The 22,015-nt window shown below is 33.9% G+C and overlaps 2 protein-coding genes across 2 annotated transcripts; both read right to left on the bottom strand.

Annotated features, from left to right (window-relative positions):
- Window positions 1–2,328: 2,328 nt before the first annotated feature.
- On the bottom strand, window positions 2,329–8,180 carry LOC123311878 (larval cuticle protein LCP-30-like). Its single transcript, XM_044895989.1, has 4 exons — window positions 8,041–8,180; window positions 7,773–7,983; window positions 5,954–6,122; window positions 2,329–2,602 (listed from the first exon to the last, which is right to left on the bottom strand). Exons 1-4 carry the CDS (start codon window positions 8,047–8,049, stop codon window positions 2,419–2,421), a joined length of 573 nt encoding a protein of 190 aa, XP_044751924.1. The 5' UTR covers window positions 8,050–8,180; the 3' UTR covers window positions 2,329–2,418.
- A 7,331-nt stretch (window positions 8,181–15,511) lies between these two features.
- LOC123311242 (endocuticle structural glycoprotein SgAbd-4-like) lies at window positions 15,512–21,653 on the bottom strand. The gene is made up of 3 exons (XM_044895091.1): window positions 21,499–21,653; window positions 19,293–19,450; window positions 15,512–15,986 (listed from the first exon to the last, which is right to left on the bottom strand). The coding sequence occupies exons 1-3, from the start codon at window positions 21,508–21,510 to the stop codon at window positions 15,704–15,706; spliced, it is 453 nt and encodes a 150-aa protein (XP_044751026.1). The 5' UTR covers window positions 21,511–21,653; the 3' UTR covers window positions 15,512–15,703.
- Between the last annotated feature and the right edge of the window lie 362 nt (window positions 21,654–22,015).

Genomic DNA, 22,015 nt, shown 5'->3' with positions numbered 1-22,015 from the left:
AGTAGTATGTATAATATTTTCATTTCAACATCCTAGCACAAACAGAAACGGTGATAATGAGCAAAGTTGAAATCGCCCAAATTTTAATTGTGGCCTATAACTCGAAAACAAAAGAAGACAGAGGAATGCAGTTGATTGCATTATTAGTTCTAGAAAAAAGACGACCGCGATGTGCTATTAATTTTTCTCTATCTCGTTGGTTTAAAAAGTTGTAGTTCAGGTATCACCAATTTTGCCCACCCTGTTCATGGTGAGTAGGTGCAAAATCTTTATAAATGTTTGAAATATTGTGGTCGGCGCCAATTTTGAAATTCTATGATATTTTGTGCAAATCTGTCAGGAAGGAGTGTTAGAATAAGTCAAAGCTCAAAGCCAACTTTTTTATGGGGATCCTGTATTATTTCCACAGAGAATAAATTTGGGACTGCTCATTGCAAATTACCACAAATATAAGGTAGTCAATATTTTTCCCTTTTTTCTGTGGTATGATCGAGCAACTCTTCATCCATTTATAACGAAAATATGTTCCTAGATCCTAATCTAGTAAGACTCTAGTTACTCGTTTTTAAAAATGGAATTCTCTATCAATTATTCGGTTTAAAAAATTGACCATGAATAATAATATATACAGAGTGTTTCATTGGTAAATGAACATACAGTAACCTGAGCTAGAGCTACCCTAGGAGAGTCCAAAAAACCCATATATGATAAGTCTAAACAATTCCATAACCGAGATACAGGGTGCTTCATGTATTCACCTAAAATTTCAATTTATCATAATTTTTGAAGCAACCAGTATGATGAATACTCAGGGTCACTTTCTTTTGCTTATTAACTCTGAATTTACAAAGAACTATATTTTTATATGAAAATAAACCAATCATGACCTCGAAATCATTCAGTTCCATTTTCATCCAGCATTGAATATTAGTTCAGATTTTTTCCAATAAACTACATTGAAAACCTCAATGTAGTGCTTTGACTGATTTTTGTACTTATCTCTTTAGCCTTGAGGAAGTCCAAATATATGGACGAAACGTTGGCTTAGTTCCACTTGGTCGTTTTATTACTTGTCCTACTCCCGTGAAACAAACTCAGCATGTCAACTCCAGGACGTGAACCTACTGATTTCACAATTCATTGAGTTGACATAAAAACCTGAGATTGAAATTTGTGGAGCCAGAAAATTAGGAACTAAGTAGTCATTCTTTACTGCATAGTGTGAAGTGAATCCTCACTTGATACGGCTCTGTTATAACTTCTTGTGAAATGAAGATCACCATAATAAAACCACATACCGTGCGAATGCTATTTATGCACTACCTACTCAGATACACCTATTTCGAGACCTTTTGAACTTATGTCCATAATCGATATTGCTATTTCAACTCGTACTTGAGACAAAAAACTAACAGGCTCATTCGAGAACAAGAAGAAGAAAAGAATTTCACTTTGTACAGTTAACTGTGTTGATATTCTGCTAATAATATTCTGGAGAAAATTTCCAATATCGAATAAAAAATGGCTGATTCTAGTCTTCTGCTTCCTATTCATGGAGATTAGGTAAGATGACAATATCTATGACAAGGTTTCCGTGGAGGAGGGTGTGTGACGTCATTTAAATGTTGCCATCATAATGGATATAGCTCATTATTGAATAGATTCGTCCATTTCTTGGGCTTTTCGATACGTTTTTGGTTTATGGTTTTCAAATCTATATGATAAGTCGCAGCCAGCATCCTTCGTTGTTATGAAAAACAATGGCAAATTTTTGTTCAGTCACTAAAAAAAAATCAGTCTGCTACTACATCAAAATATAGATTTTCCTGTGTTAAAGGAAAGGCACATGAAATCCTAGAATTGTATATGAAGTACCAACTTCTATGGTTAAAAAAGGTTGCTTGCTAACTTGCGTTCAAAAAAATTCGTCGTTGAGTAGGCTAGGAAATTTTGAAGGTTGATGTTCGGTGTCTGAATGTATGTCTTTCCTTGAATTACTTCATCATCCCACAATATACTTAATGATGACATTAACCTATACAATATCGTAATTTTGTATGGAGAGTGGAAAGGCAGTGTTACAAGGGTAACGAATTGATGTCTTTAATTAAAAATTGCAAAAAACTGTAAGAGTCTGGAAATTACGATATATTTTGACTCTCAAAAGTTCTGAAAGAAAATTGTTGCAAAGTCAACTCTTCTCACAGCTTAGTAACTTAACAGCTTGTTCGCAATTTTTAGGAAGAACGGCCTTTTTGGACTAATTTGTTCAAGCTATATTTGTAAATTCTAAAAAAAAACAAATACAAAATTGCGGTAGAATTTATTTTTTTTTATGATAAAAATAATTCATTACATTAGGTATCGATTCATTTCATGGATATTGTTTTTCTGAGTGAATATTATAAAATTGAAACATCAAGGTAAGTGGGTTCCTTTTGGTTGAAATCCATTCTCGTCTGCACGGTACTCTACAGAGTAAATTACATTGTCAGGCCCTGTATAAGAGAAGGATCCAGTCGCTCTTATTGCTTCATTGTTGGAACCAGCGTTTTCTAATTTTCCTTGTTCTTCCGCGTTGATTCCATTTTGTGTTTGATAGCTATGAAGAAAAGTATTAATTTATTATTATTATCATCACTAACTAGAAGTGATATGGTGGGTGTCTGGAGTTTATTCGTTAATTCGCTAACAGGATAGGTATCTTTTATTATTATGCTTCTTTCATAACGGAAATATTTAATCGGATAGAGTGCCAATTTGGCAAATAAAAATTGGAAAATTATGGATAACTTCGACTTTTTTTAAATATAAAGATGGTACTTCTCATTTCCAAAGACCGCATATTTTATTATACTATCTTCGAAGAAAATTATCAATCGTATTGACGAACACTACACTTCTTGCTAGTACTTCTGGGCGTTACTAATTCTTGAACCACCGAGGCAAACCGGGAAGGGGATCATGGAGGTACCTCCATGGTCCGTATAGAGGTGTTTTGTTTTATCATCTCTACTGTGTAATCATGTCTTGAATGGGCTACTGGTTGAGATGGCAAAGGCTGAGTTTGTTGCTGTGTCCTATAGGATTGTCCTACTGATTAGAGGTAAGGTGATCAGTGTCATTTTCGATCTGATGCAGAATTCGTAGATTGTTCTGTTTACTAGGAGGTGAGTGCCTTGCAACAATAAGCTTCCTAGATTGTTTGGAATTGGACTCTCTATCCAAGCAAGTCCGATATCTCGGTGTGACACTGGACCACATATCTAACTACTGTGGAACAAACACATTGAGATTCAATCGAGTAAGGGTACCTAATGTAATTTTTTGGTCTACTCTGGAAGTAGTTGATGAGGGATGGGGCGTCACCTACGCATTTCTGGTTTGGTGGACTTCTATGGGGAAGAACTGTAGCCGTATCATAAGGTGCAGACACCAGGGAAAAGCCTATCTAAGCATTACAGACGCTCTGAGATCCACCCCTACGGCATCCACGGAATGTCTGCTGGGTTTACTTCCTCTACACCTTGTAGTGGCAGAGGTGGCTATAAAAACAGCTCTTAGAGTTTGGGATCAGGAAGAAAAGCGTGATAGTGGATTATTTAGGGGACACGCGAGAGCATCCCTTGTCCATAGAGAGGACCGCGCGAGCACCAGCTTCTACTTCGCTAAACACTACAGGGTAATTGTTCCTGATAGAGACCTTTGGTCTACACCAAACCGGCTTCTTTCTCGTGAAGGTCATACTTGCTTCACCGATGGCTCGTAATGCTCACAGGCACTGGAGAGAAAATTGTGGGAACTAGTTTCAACCTCTCCATCTCCCTAGGGAAGGATTGCTCCTTTCAATTTGAAGGCTGAACTATGTATGCTGTTCTTATCTTCATACTGGAAAATATCCGCAGAGGATACTCAGGTTAACACATCTACATTTGTAGTGACAGTCAAGAAACCCTGAAATCCCTTTCAGAGGAAAGGATTAACTCACACTTAGTAGAAGAATGCAGGAGGCTCTGCGACAGCTGGGCTCCGGTAATGTTGTTAAAGTTATTTGTCTGGCGCACGCGGAGCTTCCAGTAAACGAGAAGCGCTCACCCCCGCTGGTCCTAGACCAATGCCGTCCATCTGTCATACATCTGTCAACAACTTCTTAAATAGATAGCTAGACAGATAATTTTTTTCTTAATGAAGCACGGGTCTCAGGCAGTCGAGGCTTCTCATTGAGAAACCGTCCTCTGTGCCTGAGGTCTGAGGTCAGAAAACTCATGGCCCTTGAGAGGAAACAGCTGATTCTGGGGACTAGAGCAAATACTGGCCACCAATTCAATAAACATTCAAATGAAATGAGACAGGCTGGTTGTTCCCTGTGCCGCTGGTGCAGAAGCACTGATAAAAACTGATGAAACTTTGAAGATATTATGTTCATCTGCAGTAACCTTGAAGAGTTAATGATGACACACCTAGGAAATACAACACCCATGATTCCTATGGTGAGAGGGACTCCTCTCTATCGACTTGTGGAATTTTTATCAGCGTGTCTTAGGGTTTGAGCCTCTCCAACTACAAGCGAAAAATGGGTCACTAGCCCTCAGTTCAGCAGTTGGGCGCACGTAGAAGTCCTAAGCCATGGTTCAGAATTAGTGGTCAGAATCAATTATGTGCGTTGAACATTCTGAAGAAAAATGCATATGAATCTATAGCCGAAAATACCGACACAACAGAATAGTTGCGAACACCGATAGGAACACTTGTCCACAATTTTGTGAGAATCATATCCTTAGAATGTTTGGAAATATTCGAACAAATTTTTCACTCTTGTTCAATACTTTGCTGCTGTTATGAAATTGTACAAATTCTGTTTGTTTCATTAGAGCTCTAAGCATTCTTCTAAATGTTGTTCTAGAATTATGTACCTACATTTCTTCTGTAAAAAAAAGTTTCCTTCATCACTAAAGGTTTATTTTCATTTTACAATTCCTTTACATTTTCAATACTTCACTTTTATGGAGATAAATGCAGCATTTGCACGAACAGAAAATTCTGATACGGAAATGGAATTCATATTTGCATTCATAAAATCATATTTTTTTTCTATATAAAAGCTTGAAACTGTAGGAGCGAAAAATGGAGAATTTATCTTTCCGAAAATATTTCGAATTATGTTGTTTTAAAGAAGTTTGGTTTGCTTTACTTTGATCTCTTTTTCCATAAATAACGTCTTAATATTGAAGGTGTGTTTTGCCAATTGAATGCAGTTTTTACCTCGAAAAATCTTATTTTCAACAGGTTGTGAAAAAAAGGCTAGTGTTTACTTCTCGCAAAATTGAATTAGTTTCACAAAGTGCTCAGTAACAGCGAGCCTTTTGTGAAAATTGCGCGCTTAGTGCTCGAAGCAATTTTTCTCAGTGCTCATCACAGCACGCAAAAAGACCAAACCATCTATATGGGTGACAATTGTTGTTTTATGAAGTAATCTAGTATCAACTTAAATCTTGGCCTAAGCAACCGGGCCTAAAATATTTTCAATGTTGCCGCTCATACGGAAGAATACTACAAACTTCGTTGAAAAAAAAAACCCTATTCATTAGGTTCTCTATTTCCATCCGAGTATTTTTGTTCACTACTTTCCTATTCCAGATGATACTTTCGGAGATATCAATGGTTTTCTACAAAAAATTGCCGAAAACATGGAGCCAATGAAATAGGCATAAAAATTACATTTCATATTTTGGAAATCTGAAATTTTGAGAATAGCTCACCAATTAAATAGGAACAGAATGGACATTCGATACTTTAGAACAGTAGAACACTGAAATTTTTAAAATATGTCCCTGAGATCCTGAGAATGAGTTTGGTTTAGAAAAAACTTGATTTGTGATATACAGGGTGTCCTAAAGTTCTGGCAATACGAAATGAAAACACGCCAACAAAGCCAAATTAAAATGTTACTTACGAGTAGCGGTATCCATCTGCCGATTGGTCTTTCTCGAACTTGATAATGGTTGCACTAAATTCATTGCCTCCTGCTAATCTACCGGTTGTTATTGGTCTCAGAGCTCCTTTTGCTATCGGTCTCTTCAATTGTACTTTTTTGTCTGCTCCAGAAAGGGTCCCAAATTTTTCTGTCGTGGGAAAATCAGATATATTAATGAAGTGGATTGTATGTTCAATCGAAGTTGGAATTTGAGTTTTAGAATGGCAAAAATTGTGGAGCCATTGTGATGCATACACTCACTGACATAATAATATACTCAAAAAATAACCATAGGAGAACAATTAGTAATACAGCTGATATATTATTATTGAGTATACTTCACCTTCTTGTATGTACTTATTTTTATTTTCATGACAATTGAGGCAGATCTCCGACATATTTCAGTTTTCTGACGTTGGCCCTTTTTTCTCTACTTTCTGTTTATATTTTTTTGCGAGTAATAATTTTTATGCTATTTGCAGTCCTTTTTGATTCGCATTCCATTAAATAACAAAATACGTAGAAAATATTTATGCTAAACGGTTTTATCGAAAACAAGTATAAAAGTAAATAGTAAATTCGGTCCAAATAACAACAACAGCAAACAGAGAAAATTAAATAGAACCGTTCAAAAACATTGAAAATAGAGGAAAACTGCATAGATTATATTAAAAATTTTTAAATAGTAATATTTCTTGTTCTAATATTGTAATAATTTTCATTTTATTTATGACTTGGTTTGTAAAACTGCACTTTACTCCTCAATACATATTTTTGCAATTAATAAATTTTATTTATCGAAATTACCTGGTGATTCCATATAGGTTTGGTTGTGTGTATGGGGAGTCCAGGAAAGTTGAACCCCTTTTCACTCTGAAACCACTTAATTTCTATTTGTAAATGGTAACAATTAATTTTTTATATATCATGCCCAAATAGGTAACGATAGATAATAGTAGAGTGATGGTGAGATGAACATTTTGAGTACATCAATTCTTTTTTTAAGAACAAAAATTGGCTCCCTAACCCATAGGAGAGGGGGCGAGAGAGACTTGGCCATGAGTTTGTTTATCAGGAAAAACGTTGAAAGAAAACAATTTCCAATGACCAACGATATTATGTTTTACTTTTTTGAACCTTTGTATATTTTTTGAATTTATTTCTTTTATTTCATTTTTTTTTTGTGAAGCAGACTATTATCTGAGCTCAGTTCGGACCATCTTGGATCACTGATTTTGTTTCCCGACCACAGCATGGGTCAAGTCTCCCGCACACCCTTTTAGTCTATTCAACAGATGTTTTCTTGAAACTTTTACAACTATTATTAAAAAGGCTCATCGTTTGTGGAACAATATAAATCAATGAAAGCAATAAAACCGAATAACACCACGCAGCTGTTGAATTTTTCGGACAGTGTAACAAACAAAAATTATTCCATTTCTTACTTCCTAACAACAAAATCACGTTCAACCCTCTCACTCTTGAACTGTTCTGATGGCGGCCTAAATGGAGCCGCCGATAATTGTGCCTTGTTTACGCGTATGTATTTACGATACCGGTAGCGCGAAATTTGAATTGAAATATTTGAGGTGGTTCAAGTCTCCTACCTGAGCAAGTCTCCCGGACTCCCCATACCTATATCTTTCATTCAGCATTCGAAATCGGAAATCCGAAAATTCTATACACACTGAATTCTTTGCAGCTTCATATTATAACGACATAACTCCTCAAAATCCTAAGAATTATAAATAATTTACATGAAGGGTGTGGCTTAGGGCCTGTTTAGTTTCCTACTCACCCCCATAATTTCTTTGCCGATCCACGTATCTTCCCAAATTGTCGGACACATATTTTCCACTATTGTCCGGTTGATATTGGCCAGAATCGTAATCATATCTGTCTCTGTAATTGATATTTCCAATTTTACTGATCAAATCTTGGATTGAAGCGCGAGGAAGAAGGCCCTGGGACGGACAGAGTCCCAGAAACGTAAGAAAGATGAAAATGAACTGTAATGAAGTTATATAATCAATACTTTGATCCAAAATCATAATCATTTCACTTACGCTGTACATCTTCAAAAGTTCATACTATCGCAATATCTTCATTCCGCCATGCACCATGCACCGTTTTATACAGAGAAAAATAAAAATAATATTCAAAAGATGGCATAATGTCAAGGAAAATGGGAGAAATATTTTGATTATCAGATGGAAATGATCGCTCGTAACTCCTGAAACTTCATCAATCCGAATGAGGTAGGTAGTTATAATAATTTAATTTAAATCATAAAACTATTCGTGTGAATTGAATAACCCGTATGTAGGTTTGATTTGATATCTCTCATAAATATTTTTCATATAATGTTATATAACAACATTTCTCTTCTGCAAGGTCTGAAGAATCAGGTGAAAATTTTTGCGTGTATATGCTAGAATCTTGAATCCACATTTATTGGCAAAAATATGTAAATATAATGTATGAAGCATTGCTGACAGAAGTGAGAACTTCAAGCCATGAAAATAACAGTTGTTTGTCCTGCCAACATTAAGTTAAACTTTTCAACACCCTTATTATTTCTAAAATTTCTAGATTCTTAGACTGAAAACAGAAATTTTCTTCTTTCCTATATTCACATCCTGTACAGGGTGGGCAAAATTCGTTGTGTACTGAGGGGATCTCGAGAACTATAGCAGCTAAAAGAAAACGGATGATATATTCTCTAGCTCTTTTTCCATGATTAATCCAAATCTGAAATCAGAATCGGCCTATCATTTTTAGATTTCGAGTTATATACAAAAATTGAGATTTTGACAATTCCGAAAAGTTCTCATAACTTTTTTGTCTTTGAAGTTACAGATCTGAAACTAAAACCTTCTTATGCACTTTCATACGTAGAATCTACTGATAAAAGATTTTTTCCAATTCAAAAATAACAAATTCAATAAAAGTTTGCATTTAAAAAAATGAAAGTTCACCTAATGATAATAAAATATTTTGAGCTCCTCAATGGGTCCTACATAAAAAAGTGCCTGTAGAAGGTTCAAGTTTCAGATTTGTAACTTCAAAGACAAAAAAGTTATGAGAACTTTACGAAATTGTCAAACTCAAAAACGAAGTATAGTAGGAGGCTGCGCAATTCTGCCCATCCTGTACATCAATCAGAGATTTGAAAACTCCCATGCGCCTGGGAAGTAATACCTCAAGAACCTCTATTCAAAAACAGCATTCACTAGTTCCTAATTTACGCTTTCAGTTTCTTACGTGAAGCCTTGATTTTTTTTTTTTTAATTGAAGTTAAAGGATGTCTGGATGTCACCCGTCTCTTTTTTTTTTCAATTTAGTTGTTGTTTTTTATAAGAAAGCAAAATTGAACATCAGTGTCAATAAAACTTGTTTTCACAATCATTATTCGAAGGTTTTTCGACATATTTCGTTGAAAATAACGACGGGGTGACATCGGCGACACAATTCTTCATATATTGCAAAGATTTTCATAGCGATATATGCCAAAATTAAGCTGAAATTCAGGAATAACTGAAAATTATTCAATATTCCTAATATAACCTCTCACGTGGTATTTCCACTTTTCAACTGACTTAGTACATAATTCAAGCTATTGCTCAAAGATGTGACACATTTTCGTATTTGGGGTAGCATCGGTAAAGCAACCAATGAAACCAAAAAGTGACGAAGACGCTGGTGGATCTAACAATCCTCCCAGCAACAAAAAATATTTTGTAGGCCCTTTTCTATTCCCAAACTCTTGCCAAGGAACGCCACAAAAAAATTTTTGGCTGACTTGAATTAACACCCTGTACAAAGGGATTTAAAAAAAAAGGTACCCTGCGGCAGTTATATGCAGATATTTGCATCTGCATCATTAGATGATATAATTCAACAACACCAAAGTAATGACGAAGTTACAGCTTCCCAAATTCAGGCCAATTTTTGATATTCTATTTCATTTTCTGCGTACCTTATTTTATTATATATTTTATTATATTTTTTTATATTATTAATATAAATAATTTTCTTATAATAGTTTGTTCTTTCTCAGTTTCTCGTGGGTTTTTGAGGTTATAAACAAAAGCCATCATTTTTTTTTTATTTTCGAAATAAATTTTGTCGAAAATTTTGATTCGAATGTTTATTTATTTCACAAAACTGAGTTGGAATTAGAACGACCATCATTTTCATTTTATTTTTCCCTATAAAGTTCGAGTGAAGTCCTATACATACATACATTACGTTTTTTTCATATTCATAAAATATGACGAATTGGCATCGTCGATTATAATCTATACAGATTAGACATACCACACAACACTGATGTCTGTGGTATTTACAATTTTGTGAAAAAATGCTTAAGAGGCCAATTTTTCGTTCAAATTACTCATTATAAGTTAAAGGGTCCTCTCTTCTCTCTACGAAATGTGGAGTTTACAGTTAAGTTTTTCAAGTGGTAACCTTAACTTTTTGTGCCAAAAATGAATAGGCCTTTTGTTGCTGAGAGTGATATTTTCATTGATGGAGTTTGTCAACTCTTTCTTATTATATGGATGAAATTGTTAAATTCATTGTATTCGAATTTTCACGTTTTTCATGTATTGTGGGATCTATCAAAAACACACACACACACAAAAAGTTTTATTTTTTCTCAGCAGTATAATTTTCATAATTTTTACTACGAAAAGAACGAGTTCTATATTTTGGCTACCTGCTTCAATCATTTACTTTAAAAAATATTAACATAATTTTTTCAATGATCGTTACTCAGTAGATGGATCGGTACTAAATGATAATATACATTTTTTTTCAAGAGTCTTTCATGTGATTACCACAAGACAAAACAAAGATTATGGTGGGATTTCAGAGTGGCGTTACACTAACAGGGCACCTCATCAGAGAATTTTTACAGTGTTAATGCCCTCGTTTTGCTCACCACTCAGTTTATTTTGCTCACCTATGTACATTGAGCTATAGACAATTCAAAGTGCCCTGATGGTGTAAGGTGTAAATTTGCACTAGCAGGGCACCTCAACGGATCATTCCAATATTGGTTTCAATCGGAAGCTCTCGATTTGCTCCGTTTTGCGTATCATTCTGTTCGTTTTGCTCATTTATACTTTACGAATTTCCGAGAAACTAATTTTTTTTCTTTTCACCCTAATGTATGGTTTTGCTCTGCTTTATCCAACTTCTAACGAGCCTCAAATAATTGAATAATTGAAGGGTTTTCGTTTTGAGTAATTTATTGAAGAAATAATTATTTTATACCAGACTTATGCCCAACCCTGTAGGTATGTGGACCACGGAAACGGGATGCCCACTCATTCATTTCACATCTTTTTAATTCATAAGGTATTATACATTCGATTGCAAAGAAATTAATTCACAATTCTCTTCCTCATACACGATGTAAATGAATAGTTGGAAAAAGATAATATTTCCCTTTTCATTTCCTTCCCGATTTCATTGAATCTGATCAATTTCAGTTCTGTCAGTTTTCTGGTTTCTAAGGAGAAAAATTGAAAGTGGCTTTCCAGGTGCCATTTTTAGGGAGTTTTATCTCTAAGCAGGGGTCGCTCAACAACAAAATTATATGAAAAAACCAAAAAAAAAAATTTAACAATGCACTCCTTCAATTTTTTCGCAAAAATTCATTTATGTGATCGACTATTCATTTATATATGATTGTTAATAATTTATAACATATTTCCATTCTAAATTCCAATCATCTTATCATCTTCTTTCCTTGGCGAGCAACTAATTATACAAGTATGTGTATTATTTGTTTCATTACTCTTCTTCTAAGGAGCAATTCTCATCCTGTATAATTAAAATTTCAAGATAAAAGATCCTAATGATGTAAAAATGACCGATGCTGAGTCGTGTTGGGATAAAACAAAGGGTAACGACTGTTTTAAACTGTTTGTTCGTCTGAAACTGTTGAATACCCAATGGTTGTACGATAAATTCCAGTCAGTTTTATCACTTATATTGGAATTTTCGGATTCTGAGAATGTGAAATCTGTTTATAAATTCAAAATAGTGGCTTCAATTTAGGGAGTGATTTCTGTCTTAGTAATCATTCGTTATTTAAAATTGCTATTTGGGTGTAGTGGTAGTAGGAGATTATGATTGTTGAAAATAAATCATCATGCTTATGGCCCGAAATGAAATCAATGGCTTACTGCTCCACAAAGAATTCTGATTTTATTTAATGAATTCAAGATCCAGACGCTTTTTTTATATTTATATACATATTATCCCTTCTTGATGAGAATAATCCCAAAATTATAATCAAATTTGGTCAATGTAGAAAAAATTGACGAAAACTAAGGTGACAAATCTTCAAAATCACAAGAACTTAAATAATCTCTGAAACTGTTGATTTTCGGTTATCAACAAATATGCCTCGAACGACAGCAAAAGTGTCTTATTGACATCTTTTACAAGGAACAAGTCTAATTTGGAAACACAAAGTATATAAAAGTTTATTTCAGTTTTTTATTCATTAAATTTAGGTTTAAAGCACTCATTCAGTAATTTTTTCAAATTTCTAGGAAGGATTGAACAAAATATTATGTACATTATTTAATGAATACTGTGCTTAAAAATTTGGGAGAATAATATTTATTCACATATGGAATGGTTAAAATATATATTCTTTCCGGTGTCAGCAAAAAAAAATTATTATTTATAATAGAAATAGACAAATAAATATTCGTTGAATTAGATTTTTAGTTGGTTGAAAGGAGAACTCCCATTCGTAAGTACGACACAGACACACTCTTCGGTTTATTTCAAACAGAAGTTTTCATCCCGCTAAAGATGCCATTGCATGGGAAGATATTCTGAATGATATGTCTTCTTTAAGTGCGAAATCGTTATCTCTGAAACAAGAAAAGGCCCAATTAGTACCAGTCCCTATATACCTCATTATTTCATCTAAAGCGAAGGTGAAAAATCTTTGTAACACATATTTTCAAATATGCAAAGGCAATAGCAATTTTATACTAACCAATGATCAGCCAAAAAATTTGGAGCAGACACGAAAAATTCATTTTCATCATATACACACCTCCAATGAATAAGATAGATGACAGATTGAATAATAAGATACCTTATTCATATATTTCTGTCTAAGTGAATAATTTTGATAATTTTCAAAAAATTGCTGCAAAAAAACTGTTTAGGCAAAAGCCATGAAAAATATACATTTACCTTCCCATATGAAATTGGTTGAAATTAATTGTTGGAAAATATGAGTAAATGAAATTTTTATGAAAGTATACTTTCCATTTGCCAATAAACTCTGATTTGAACATATACCTACCTTCCTTAGAGTAAGGATTAAAATCAATTATTTACCGATCTGTGAAAAAATATTCATTCTGTGATATTCTACTCACACTAATATCATGTCATCCAATAGAGGAGTGATCGAAGTTGGTTTGGATGGAAAAATTGCTCTGCCTGTCACAATAAACGTCCCTTTTGGCTGAAATATAAATAAGAACACGAAAACCAGAGGACATTTTAAACTCATCCTACCGTTTCCTTGTTCAAATTCAAAACGGATATGATAATAAGAATTTATCACCTACTGTGATTCTACCTACTCATTACAATCAAACAATATCGATAGAGAGGTGTTCGAGATAGGTTTTTGGTAATTTGAATATAGCACATTTTTTTCATCGTATGAGAATTTGAGTATGTGATTTATGTGGGATTCGTTTGCCGAGTCAATTTTTTTTTCATTCGTGCGCGTTCAAGTTTTACTTTGAGTATTTTTTCAGTATCGCTATATCCCTATCAGTGAACTAAAAAAAGTACTAAAAGAACACTTTTGGAGTTCACTGATCACTATGGATCTGATGGACTGCTAGTTCCTCTGTCAAATGCCTTCTGCATTTGTCAGTCTAAATACAGTGCGAGTCTTTAACTTGGAATGAATTGAGTTATTATAACGCAGTTTTTTGGAGTAAATATGCTCGGCCAGATCGATTAGTATTTCAAGTTGCTCATTTTGATTTGGAAAAATGTCTTATAGCGTATTCCAAATTTGAGATACGATGATTTCTATAATTTTCTGTAAAAGACACTCCTAAATTTTTATTATGCTCCATGAATGGTATATCAACTTACTTGAGAACTGAATAACAAATCTTGAATTATTTTGGTTCGATGCTACACATTGTTTTTATTTAACTTTTTTAACAAAAATTGATAACACTGATATTGTAATTTCCATACAAATACCTAGATGAGGAATCCCTCCAATCATTTTCCTAAAATAAAGAAGAGGGAAGGTCCTTAAGTAATTTGAGAAAAAAAAATTCCCAAAACATGAAATTCCAAAAGTTTCGTTTTCGAGAAAAAGGGTGTTAAAGTTTGAATTCCTGGGTTAGTATCAAAACAAGTTGTGAAAACACATTCTTTATTAGAAATACTGAGTTTGATGTATCAAAACCAACAATGAATTTATTCATTACAGCTTACTAACTGAATTTTTATTACAATTTCAATTTTTCTGAGGATTTCGAGAAAATTTTTTTCTCAAAATCGGTAGCAGATACGACGAGACTATGAGAGACGATGAAGCTCCTACTTACATTTTAAAAAATTAACAGTGGCTCACCAAAAAAAAGTTCTGGAAGAAAACAGGAGACAGTGTTCCAAAAAAAATATCACCCTGTATATTTGCTATTGAAATTGGCATGTCACATGGTGTGAACTATCAATTATAATATTTATGTCCAATTGCAGTTGAATATCTTGTGAAGTGTAGATACTATAAGAGACAAACTCTAGGAATGTACCTACTGTAAAACGTTAATAATGTTCATCCTAATTATATATTCAATATTAAAAAAAAAAAAAAAGTGCAGAAAGCAAGTTTTCTATGGAATATTCACTTCAATTTTTGAGTAGTGTATTCAAATGGCTATGACTTTGTTGATGATGTATGAAATATCGGTAATTGCTTTTTTTGTCCGGACTCATTTCCATGAAGTCCGATTTACTTGCCGAAGTAATCAACTTTTCTGGACTTTATGCATTTCTCAAAAATCTTCGACAGCATTTCACATCTTCATAGGCTGATGCTGATAATTCTCCCATCAATCTGAGTAATCGCCCTTACGCGATGAAAATATTTTTCATGTTTTCATTAGAAGCTTCTGGTAGTGGTACCCTTTGCCACAACATGATCATAATATAATAATTGTACTATAATATGTAGCAATAGAAATGAATATTAAAACTGTTATTTCAGAATGAAACGAGGAATTTACCTCGACGTATCATTATGAATGCGCCAAATGCAATTCACACCTAATTACGTATATGAGTAATTGGTAAACACCTCATCAAGTCCTCATCTTAATAACAGCTGCATTTTAATTCAAGAAAATGTTCCTTCCAATAACTCTTCATCTATTTGGCCCTTGATTTACAACAAAAATTTTCGATGGATAAAAATATCTTTTTCGCGTAGCCAGTTTTTCTATATTCAATTCAACAAAATTTAATTGATCACATAACATTTATTGCTATAAAATCACATTGATAAAAATCATACATATAGGTACACAATAACATTATAAAACATCCACTAAATCTGTAAATATTCGTATGAAAGCAGCAGAGGTCAGTATAATTAAACTAGAAATCTTGTACATCTGAGAAAACCCGAATAACAATAATCGCCAAAAATTCTCAACCGAATCTTCCTGGTCTTGGAGCGTTTCCTTCGTCCTCTTCAGGGTGAGCAGCGTTGTACTCCAAAGACCTCAAAATGGCGGCAGGGATTGGTGGTGGAGTTGGAAGATGGGCTCCTTGTGGTTGGAAACCATTCTCATTGGCGATGTATTGGAGCTGGATTGGGGTACCGTCATCAGCAGTGTATGAGAATCCACCTGTTGCTTCCAGAATTGGATCTGGAGATCCTGCTTTCAGGGCACCACGTTCTTCAGCTTGGATGCCATTTTCAGTTTCGTAACTGAAATATTAAAGATGTGAAGGTGAAAGTTCAGAATCAATTCAACCAAATGATAATCTTTTTCCGTTTTCGGAAAAGAGAAGGAATAAAACTCAACTTCTTAGACTGATAAAAACAAAAGTTATGCTAGATTCCTCATCTTGTATTTCTCTATTTTCATACGGGAATTATCCAGTTGTTTTAAGAGCGTCTTTATATGAAAAAATTAACTTCCATATCAGGAAAATTACATTCCATTTCCGTTCAAATATGCTGTTTCCTGCTGATTCAATTTTTGAACTATTTGAAAAGGTTAGTAAAGAGTAAAGATGAGTTGTTTGTTTATAATCTGGAATCTTTCCAAAAATCTTGTTAGGTATTTTAAATGGATATTTAAATTCAAGAAATCGCAAATTAATTGGAATATTTTAGGAATTAACTAGCTTCTTGAAACTATAAGCAGAGCAGCATATTCAGGGAAACTTGAAAAATAGTACTCTCACTTGATCTTCTATAGACTATATTCTTAAAATATTCGAAATGGCAAACTATCAGGGATAGGATGATGGAATTCTCATTCCTTCAAAGTTAGGAATTGAAAAACTATTTTGAATTCATTTTTTGGAGTCAATGGGGTGTCATTGAAAAATCTTATAAACAGGAATAAAAAAACAGTCCATTATATAAAAACGACTCGGAAGTTTTTAGAATGAGCTTCTGAAATTTCATCTCCTACTAATGGTTAAGATCCCAGGCCACTCCTCATCAATAAAATTATTCATTTAAAAATATGATCATGATATCGAAACAAAACAAATTTCGTGATTCCATTGTGAATTACCACCATGATATATAGTAATTATAGTTGAACGATTGTGGCCATTTCATTAAATCCGCCTTTTAATTCCAGAAAGAATGTGACATCATTTTGAATAATTTCTTGGAAATTACAAACTTCTATTTGAAGTATGCCTGCATTCTATCAACAATTAATTATTGAGTAATCAAAATCAGTTAGTGAGATGAATCACCCAAAGGATAATTTGGCGTTTCATCTAACAAGATTATCTCAATTTTTCAACTCTAATTTGGAAGCCATTTTGGCCTTGCAAGCTATTTAATATACGAAACTTATGAATAGGAAAAACAAATATTTGATCACATCAGAAAGTTATTAGAGGTATTAAAGTTGGCAATTTTTTTCACAACGTATTTTTGAAACGAATACTTTTTGACGGTACTGAAGTACAATATGAAACTCTGTTCCTAATGGAATTCATTGTCCAATTTCATTCGAAGTCAGCCGATGCCTTGGACGTGAAACTGGACTAGTGGGATAAAATTTTCTGAAATCTCCTGACTTCATACAAAAACTGCCCTAGTTGCAATTCCTGTGAAAATTGAAATTGACCTGAGAATAGAGCAATAGCGTTTTTTCGGGATGTGTCATTTGTAATTAGATATCCCCAAAATATATGTTCTATCAAATGCCGACATTTGAGACCAAATTTCTAATTCGCTCGGTACGTTGACCTTGACCATATGATGAAGGTGAAGGGTAACATGAAAACGCTCTCTGCCACACATGATGTGAAGATCAAATTCATTATCAAACACTGATAAAATAAATCTAAGTGATCCTCTCTAAAAAGATGCAACTGTATCTCATCGTGCAACTAACAAGATACTGAAGTGCTGAAGAAGACAATTTCTGCACTGACAAGTATTTACGAGGCTGTCATCAAACGATTTCCATAAGATCACATTCCTACTTTTGACGATCCAGAAAATACACTTATGGTTCACCTCAGAAAAGTCTAAAACCTCTAGGTTCCTCAAGATATGATGGTTTTATATAGCCTTCCCATGAACGAAGATGTAAAATCGTCCTGATTTATAGTGGGTTTATGCAGGGGCTGTTGTCTTCCCTCTGAGACAACTAAGCTCCAGATACTTCCACAGTCAGATCGGCAGTTTAAATCTACAGTTTACAGAGCCTGCAAATTTCATCTGCTGGCCCTCCTACTCGCTGCAAAAGGTAGTTATAGCAATAGTGCCCTGTAAGCAGTCTCACAACACACAGAAGCAGAGGAGTTTCCTGTTTTGGAACTCCATTGCTGGATAGCAATCTGAAGTGGTGTTCACTGGGGCCACAGACGGGTTCAGTTGCCAAAAATTTAACCTTTTGTTGCACTTTTCGACAGTTCATAAGTTTTTTTCATCTTCTCGATGCCACAGGGCCATCGAACCCAAAGGACAGTCACCTTATTGCATCTAGACAATTGATTTCTGATGATGCAGAATTCCCAGCTCAAGAGAAGAGTTCTGGATTTTGGATTCCGAAGCTCCAAGTATTGTTTAGATGTCTTTTGCACCTAAGACGTTTCATTTCAAACACTCCTAAGAGTGTTTTGTACGCCTAAGCGTACACATGGACAGCCCTACAAAATCTTGATGTAAAGTGATTTATTCGTGGTAGACCGTTTCAATAAAGTTTGCGCATCACTTTCCATTTTAACATATACCTAGGTTGTTTTGATTCTTCAAACAATTCCATTACTTGAAATATATTTCTCAGAAGTAGTTTTACTACACCTATCTTTATTTCAATCATCTTCTTCAGAATTGGACCTCTATTCATGATTTTTGCCAGAAGACCCCTCATATTGCGTCCACAAAAATAGTCTTTTCTTTCCTTCTCAAAATCTGGTCATACGAAAAACAACCTATGTATTTTGGCGATGGACGATTTTGCGTGGGTCACAATGTCTTGAACCACTAGACATCAACCGCTTATTTGAATTCCTTGAAAATTGTTAAGCCGATAGAAAGCCACATTTAAAAACTTTCTTGTCTTTTGCAATTTTTTCATGAAAAGCGAGATTTTTTAAAATTTTATCGAATGTATTTCGAGATTCGTATGGAATTCTAATTGTTCACCACATTTTCAGTTTTTTCCTAAGAATCTTGCTTTTCATGACAAAATTGCAAGAGAGTGTTTTCAAAACGAATGGGCTTGGAAACGGCTAAACATTTGTCAAGGAATTCAACTACGTGGTTAATGTTTAGTGCTTTCAGAGAAAAAGACATTATGTGCCAAGTGTCTTTAGACGATGTACCAAATTCATTGATTTTCGTATGATCGGATTCCGAGAGAAAAAGATAAGACTGTTTTTAGGGGCGAAATTCAGGGGTTATAAGTCCTGTGATATCCTATTGATGAAATTACCTAGTAGAGGTTCCGAATGTTGAAATATACCTACACATCGCGCAGGAAATATAAACACTTTTCGCTCAAAAAGAATTAATTCATTAAATTGTACTTACTTCCACTGATAAGATCCATCCACATTGACATCTTGTGATTGTTTCAATATGGCAATGATCCTGCCTGGCTGAATTGGTCCAGGAACAGGTCTAGGTACAGGCCTGGGTCTGTACTGAGGTAACGCAGTTGCGCACAATATGAATGCTGAGATGGTTATCTGTAAATCGAAAAAATTATCACTATAACCACCACGTCAATTGATTTTTATTGGTTCACTCAAAAAGTATTCATATTTTAAAAAACCCAGTTTTCATATTTACGTATTAACCTATTCAATCTGTTCCTTTTCATTACGTAAAGGAAACCTTATCTAAAACCCCAAAGGTGAAAAAATATAGAATGTTGATGTATTCTTTTTGGTTACATTCTTTGTATAATTGAACAAAAGTGAAACATCATCCAAAAAAAAATAATGAGTGGCTTATAAAGTTAAAGGGCATTAACTTTGCTAATTCCTGCTTCATTAATTCGAATGACGGCATTTTTTTAGCATAGCAAGATCAGACTACTGATTAATATTCTTCTGATACTTTTTCCGAGTTGATCTTACCAGTTTAAAGAAAATCTTTCTGAATAAAAAAGTGTACCTTCTCCGAAAAGAATGTCAAAAAACAGTAATATCGTCTGCATAGTATGAAGTGATGAAATTCTTATGTTTTGCACGATACTCATTTTTATTAAATAGTTTTCAATTTTTTCATTTATTTTTTAGAGATGTCAAGAAGCGATGGTTATGATGATGAATGACCATACTCTTATTATGGATCTAAGCAAGTATGCAGAAGCTTCTGATGAAAACTCATTTTTCTGCTCTTCGTACTGGTGCCTCTATTTTGTAAAGTATCAGTGATATCGAAAAACAAATATTTCATTAGACAGGCACATTTTCATGTAGACTGCAGAACGTCAGAGATTTTTTTTCAGTCCGCCACTTCAGTAATATAGGTAACTTTCATTTTCTCAAATATAAACTCCACGTTATTTTTACAAACTTCAGTCCCATATTTTTTTGAAAAGGATGGGATACTAGTATTTAAATTATCTATTAGTTGAAAAGGTTTCGGAACATATTCAGTTGAATCCAGGTTTATAAAATTTCCTGAAAGTGATTCATTCCATATTGAGAAATTTTTCATCCTTTCAAATATCCGGAATGAAAGTGATCTTCGAAGTCTCTCATCAGTATTAGTAATAATAAAAAGTTTTATTCTTTGAAATCTACAAGGTTCTCACAACTTTAATATCTGAATAATGAACAGGCAAACCTGTGTCATTCAATAACCTGACACAATTTAGGAGCATAAAGTTAATCAGAGACAGGACATATGTTATATATTCTGAATCAGAAAAAAATATGAGACTGGAATATGTAAGAACCGAGGGTTTATATTCAAAAAAATAAACTGAACTGACGGACTGAAAAAAATCTTTGATTATGCCACTGCATTCTACATGAAAAAGTGTCTATAGAATGTAACATTTGTTTTTCGATATCACTGATACTTTACGAAATAGAGGGACCAGTACGAAAAGCCGAAAAATGAGTTTTCACTTAGATATGATTTGAAAACAAAAGAAGATAGAGGAATGCGGTTTTGGGCATTAACAATCTTTTACAAATCGAGGTCGGAAACGTGCCATCCATTTTTCCCTTGGTCTTAAAGTTACAGAGCTCCCATTCAATCCCATCGAATTTTGCCTATCCTATAGGATATCTTGACTCATTTATCTTGTCCATTTTTTCTATGAAACATTCTAGTCGATTCTTGTTACATACCCTTCATAATTTTTTGATAGGGATCAATTTCAAATTGAGGGAAATAGATGTTCCTTGTTCCTTCTGTAAGTGTGTTAACTGCTAAAGAAGGTTTTGTTTGTTGAAATATACAAATTTCGATGGAAATATAAACTTGGGAAATTTAAAGATGCCCCAGAATGAGTAATTGATATCTGAACCAATAACAAACTGAGAAAAGAATTAATGATACTCGCCCCAATGATTCAAAGTTTACTAACTAAGAACCTTGTTTTTTGCCTTCGAAAAAAAAATTTTGAAAATCAATTCGCAAAAAAAAATCGATGAAGGAAAAATCGAACGCATCACTGAAACAGCTGACTCGTAGAATGTCCGATCTTCTTCTACTGCAAACTATCCATCGTAAATCGAGACGCAAACTCATTAATCACAATCATAATCTCACTCACCAGTAACTGCATGGTGGATTCAAAACTGCACTTTCAAACTGTGGAGGAGAGATGTATCAACTACCAATTTATACCTAACCATCTGCAAATGTTCAAACATATATATCGATAATCTACCCTCCCCACAAAACGTTTTGCCTTAGTTCATCTAAACTGAGTGAATCTCCATTTTTTCAATATGCAGATCCCCACCTGGAATTATTGTAACCGTTAACACCGTTTGAAATTTATGGAATTCGCAATTATTATTGCAGAATGAGATGGGTTAGTCTTTATTGGAACGTTTCTTGATATTTGGCGTAATTGATTCATGGCATTCAAGGCTTGTTCCTTTTCGACCTCCAATTCGGATAATGGGTCCCTTAGATTCACGAAGAAATCGCTTTTATTCCTTAATAAAAAAATTATATGACTTCATCGTTGTTACTGAAACACTAGGCGAGATTTATTAGTTGATTCTAAGTTACAACATCTCGAATTTTAATATAGCTGATTGAAGAAGATGAATTCAGAATGT

The sequence above is a fragment of the Coccinella septempunctata genome, chromosome 4 (genome assembly GCF_907165205.1).
Source record: "Coccinella septempunctata chromosome 4, icCocSept1.1, whole genome shotgun sequence".
Lineage (NCBI taxonomy): Eukaryota > Metazoa > Arthropoda > Insecta > Coleoptera > Coccinellidae > Coccinella > Coccinella septempunctata.
This window is presented reverse-complemented; position numbering and strand designations above follow the sequence as displayed.

Coding starts and splice junctions, on each gene's coding strand:
- LOC123311878 (XM_044895989.1), bottom strand. Junction 6,123..7,772: donor TCGGCAAAGAAATTATGGGG/GTGAGTAGGAAA, acceptor TTCCCACGACAG/AAAAATTTGGGACCCTTTCT. Junction 2,603..5,953: donor GCAGATGGATACCGCTACTC/GTAAGTAACATT, acceptor TTTTCTTCATAG/CTATCAAACACAAAATGGAA.
- LOC123311242 (XM_044895091.1), bottom strand. Junction 15,987..19,292: donor GATGGATCTTATCAGTGGAA/GTAAGTACAATT, acceptor TTAATATTTCAG/TTACGAAACTGAAAATGGCA.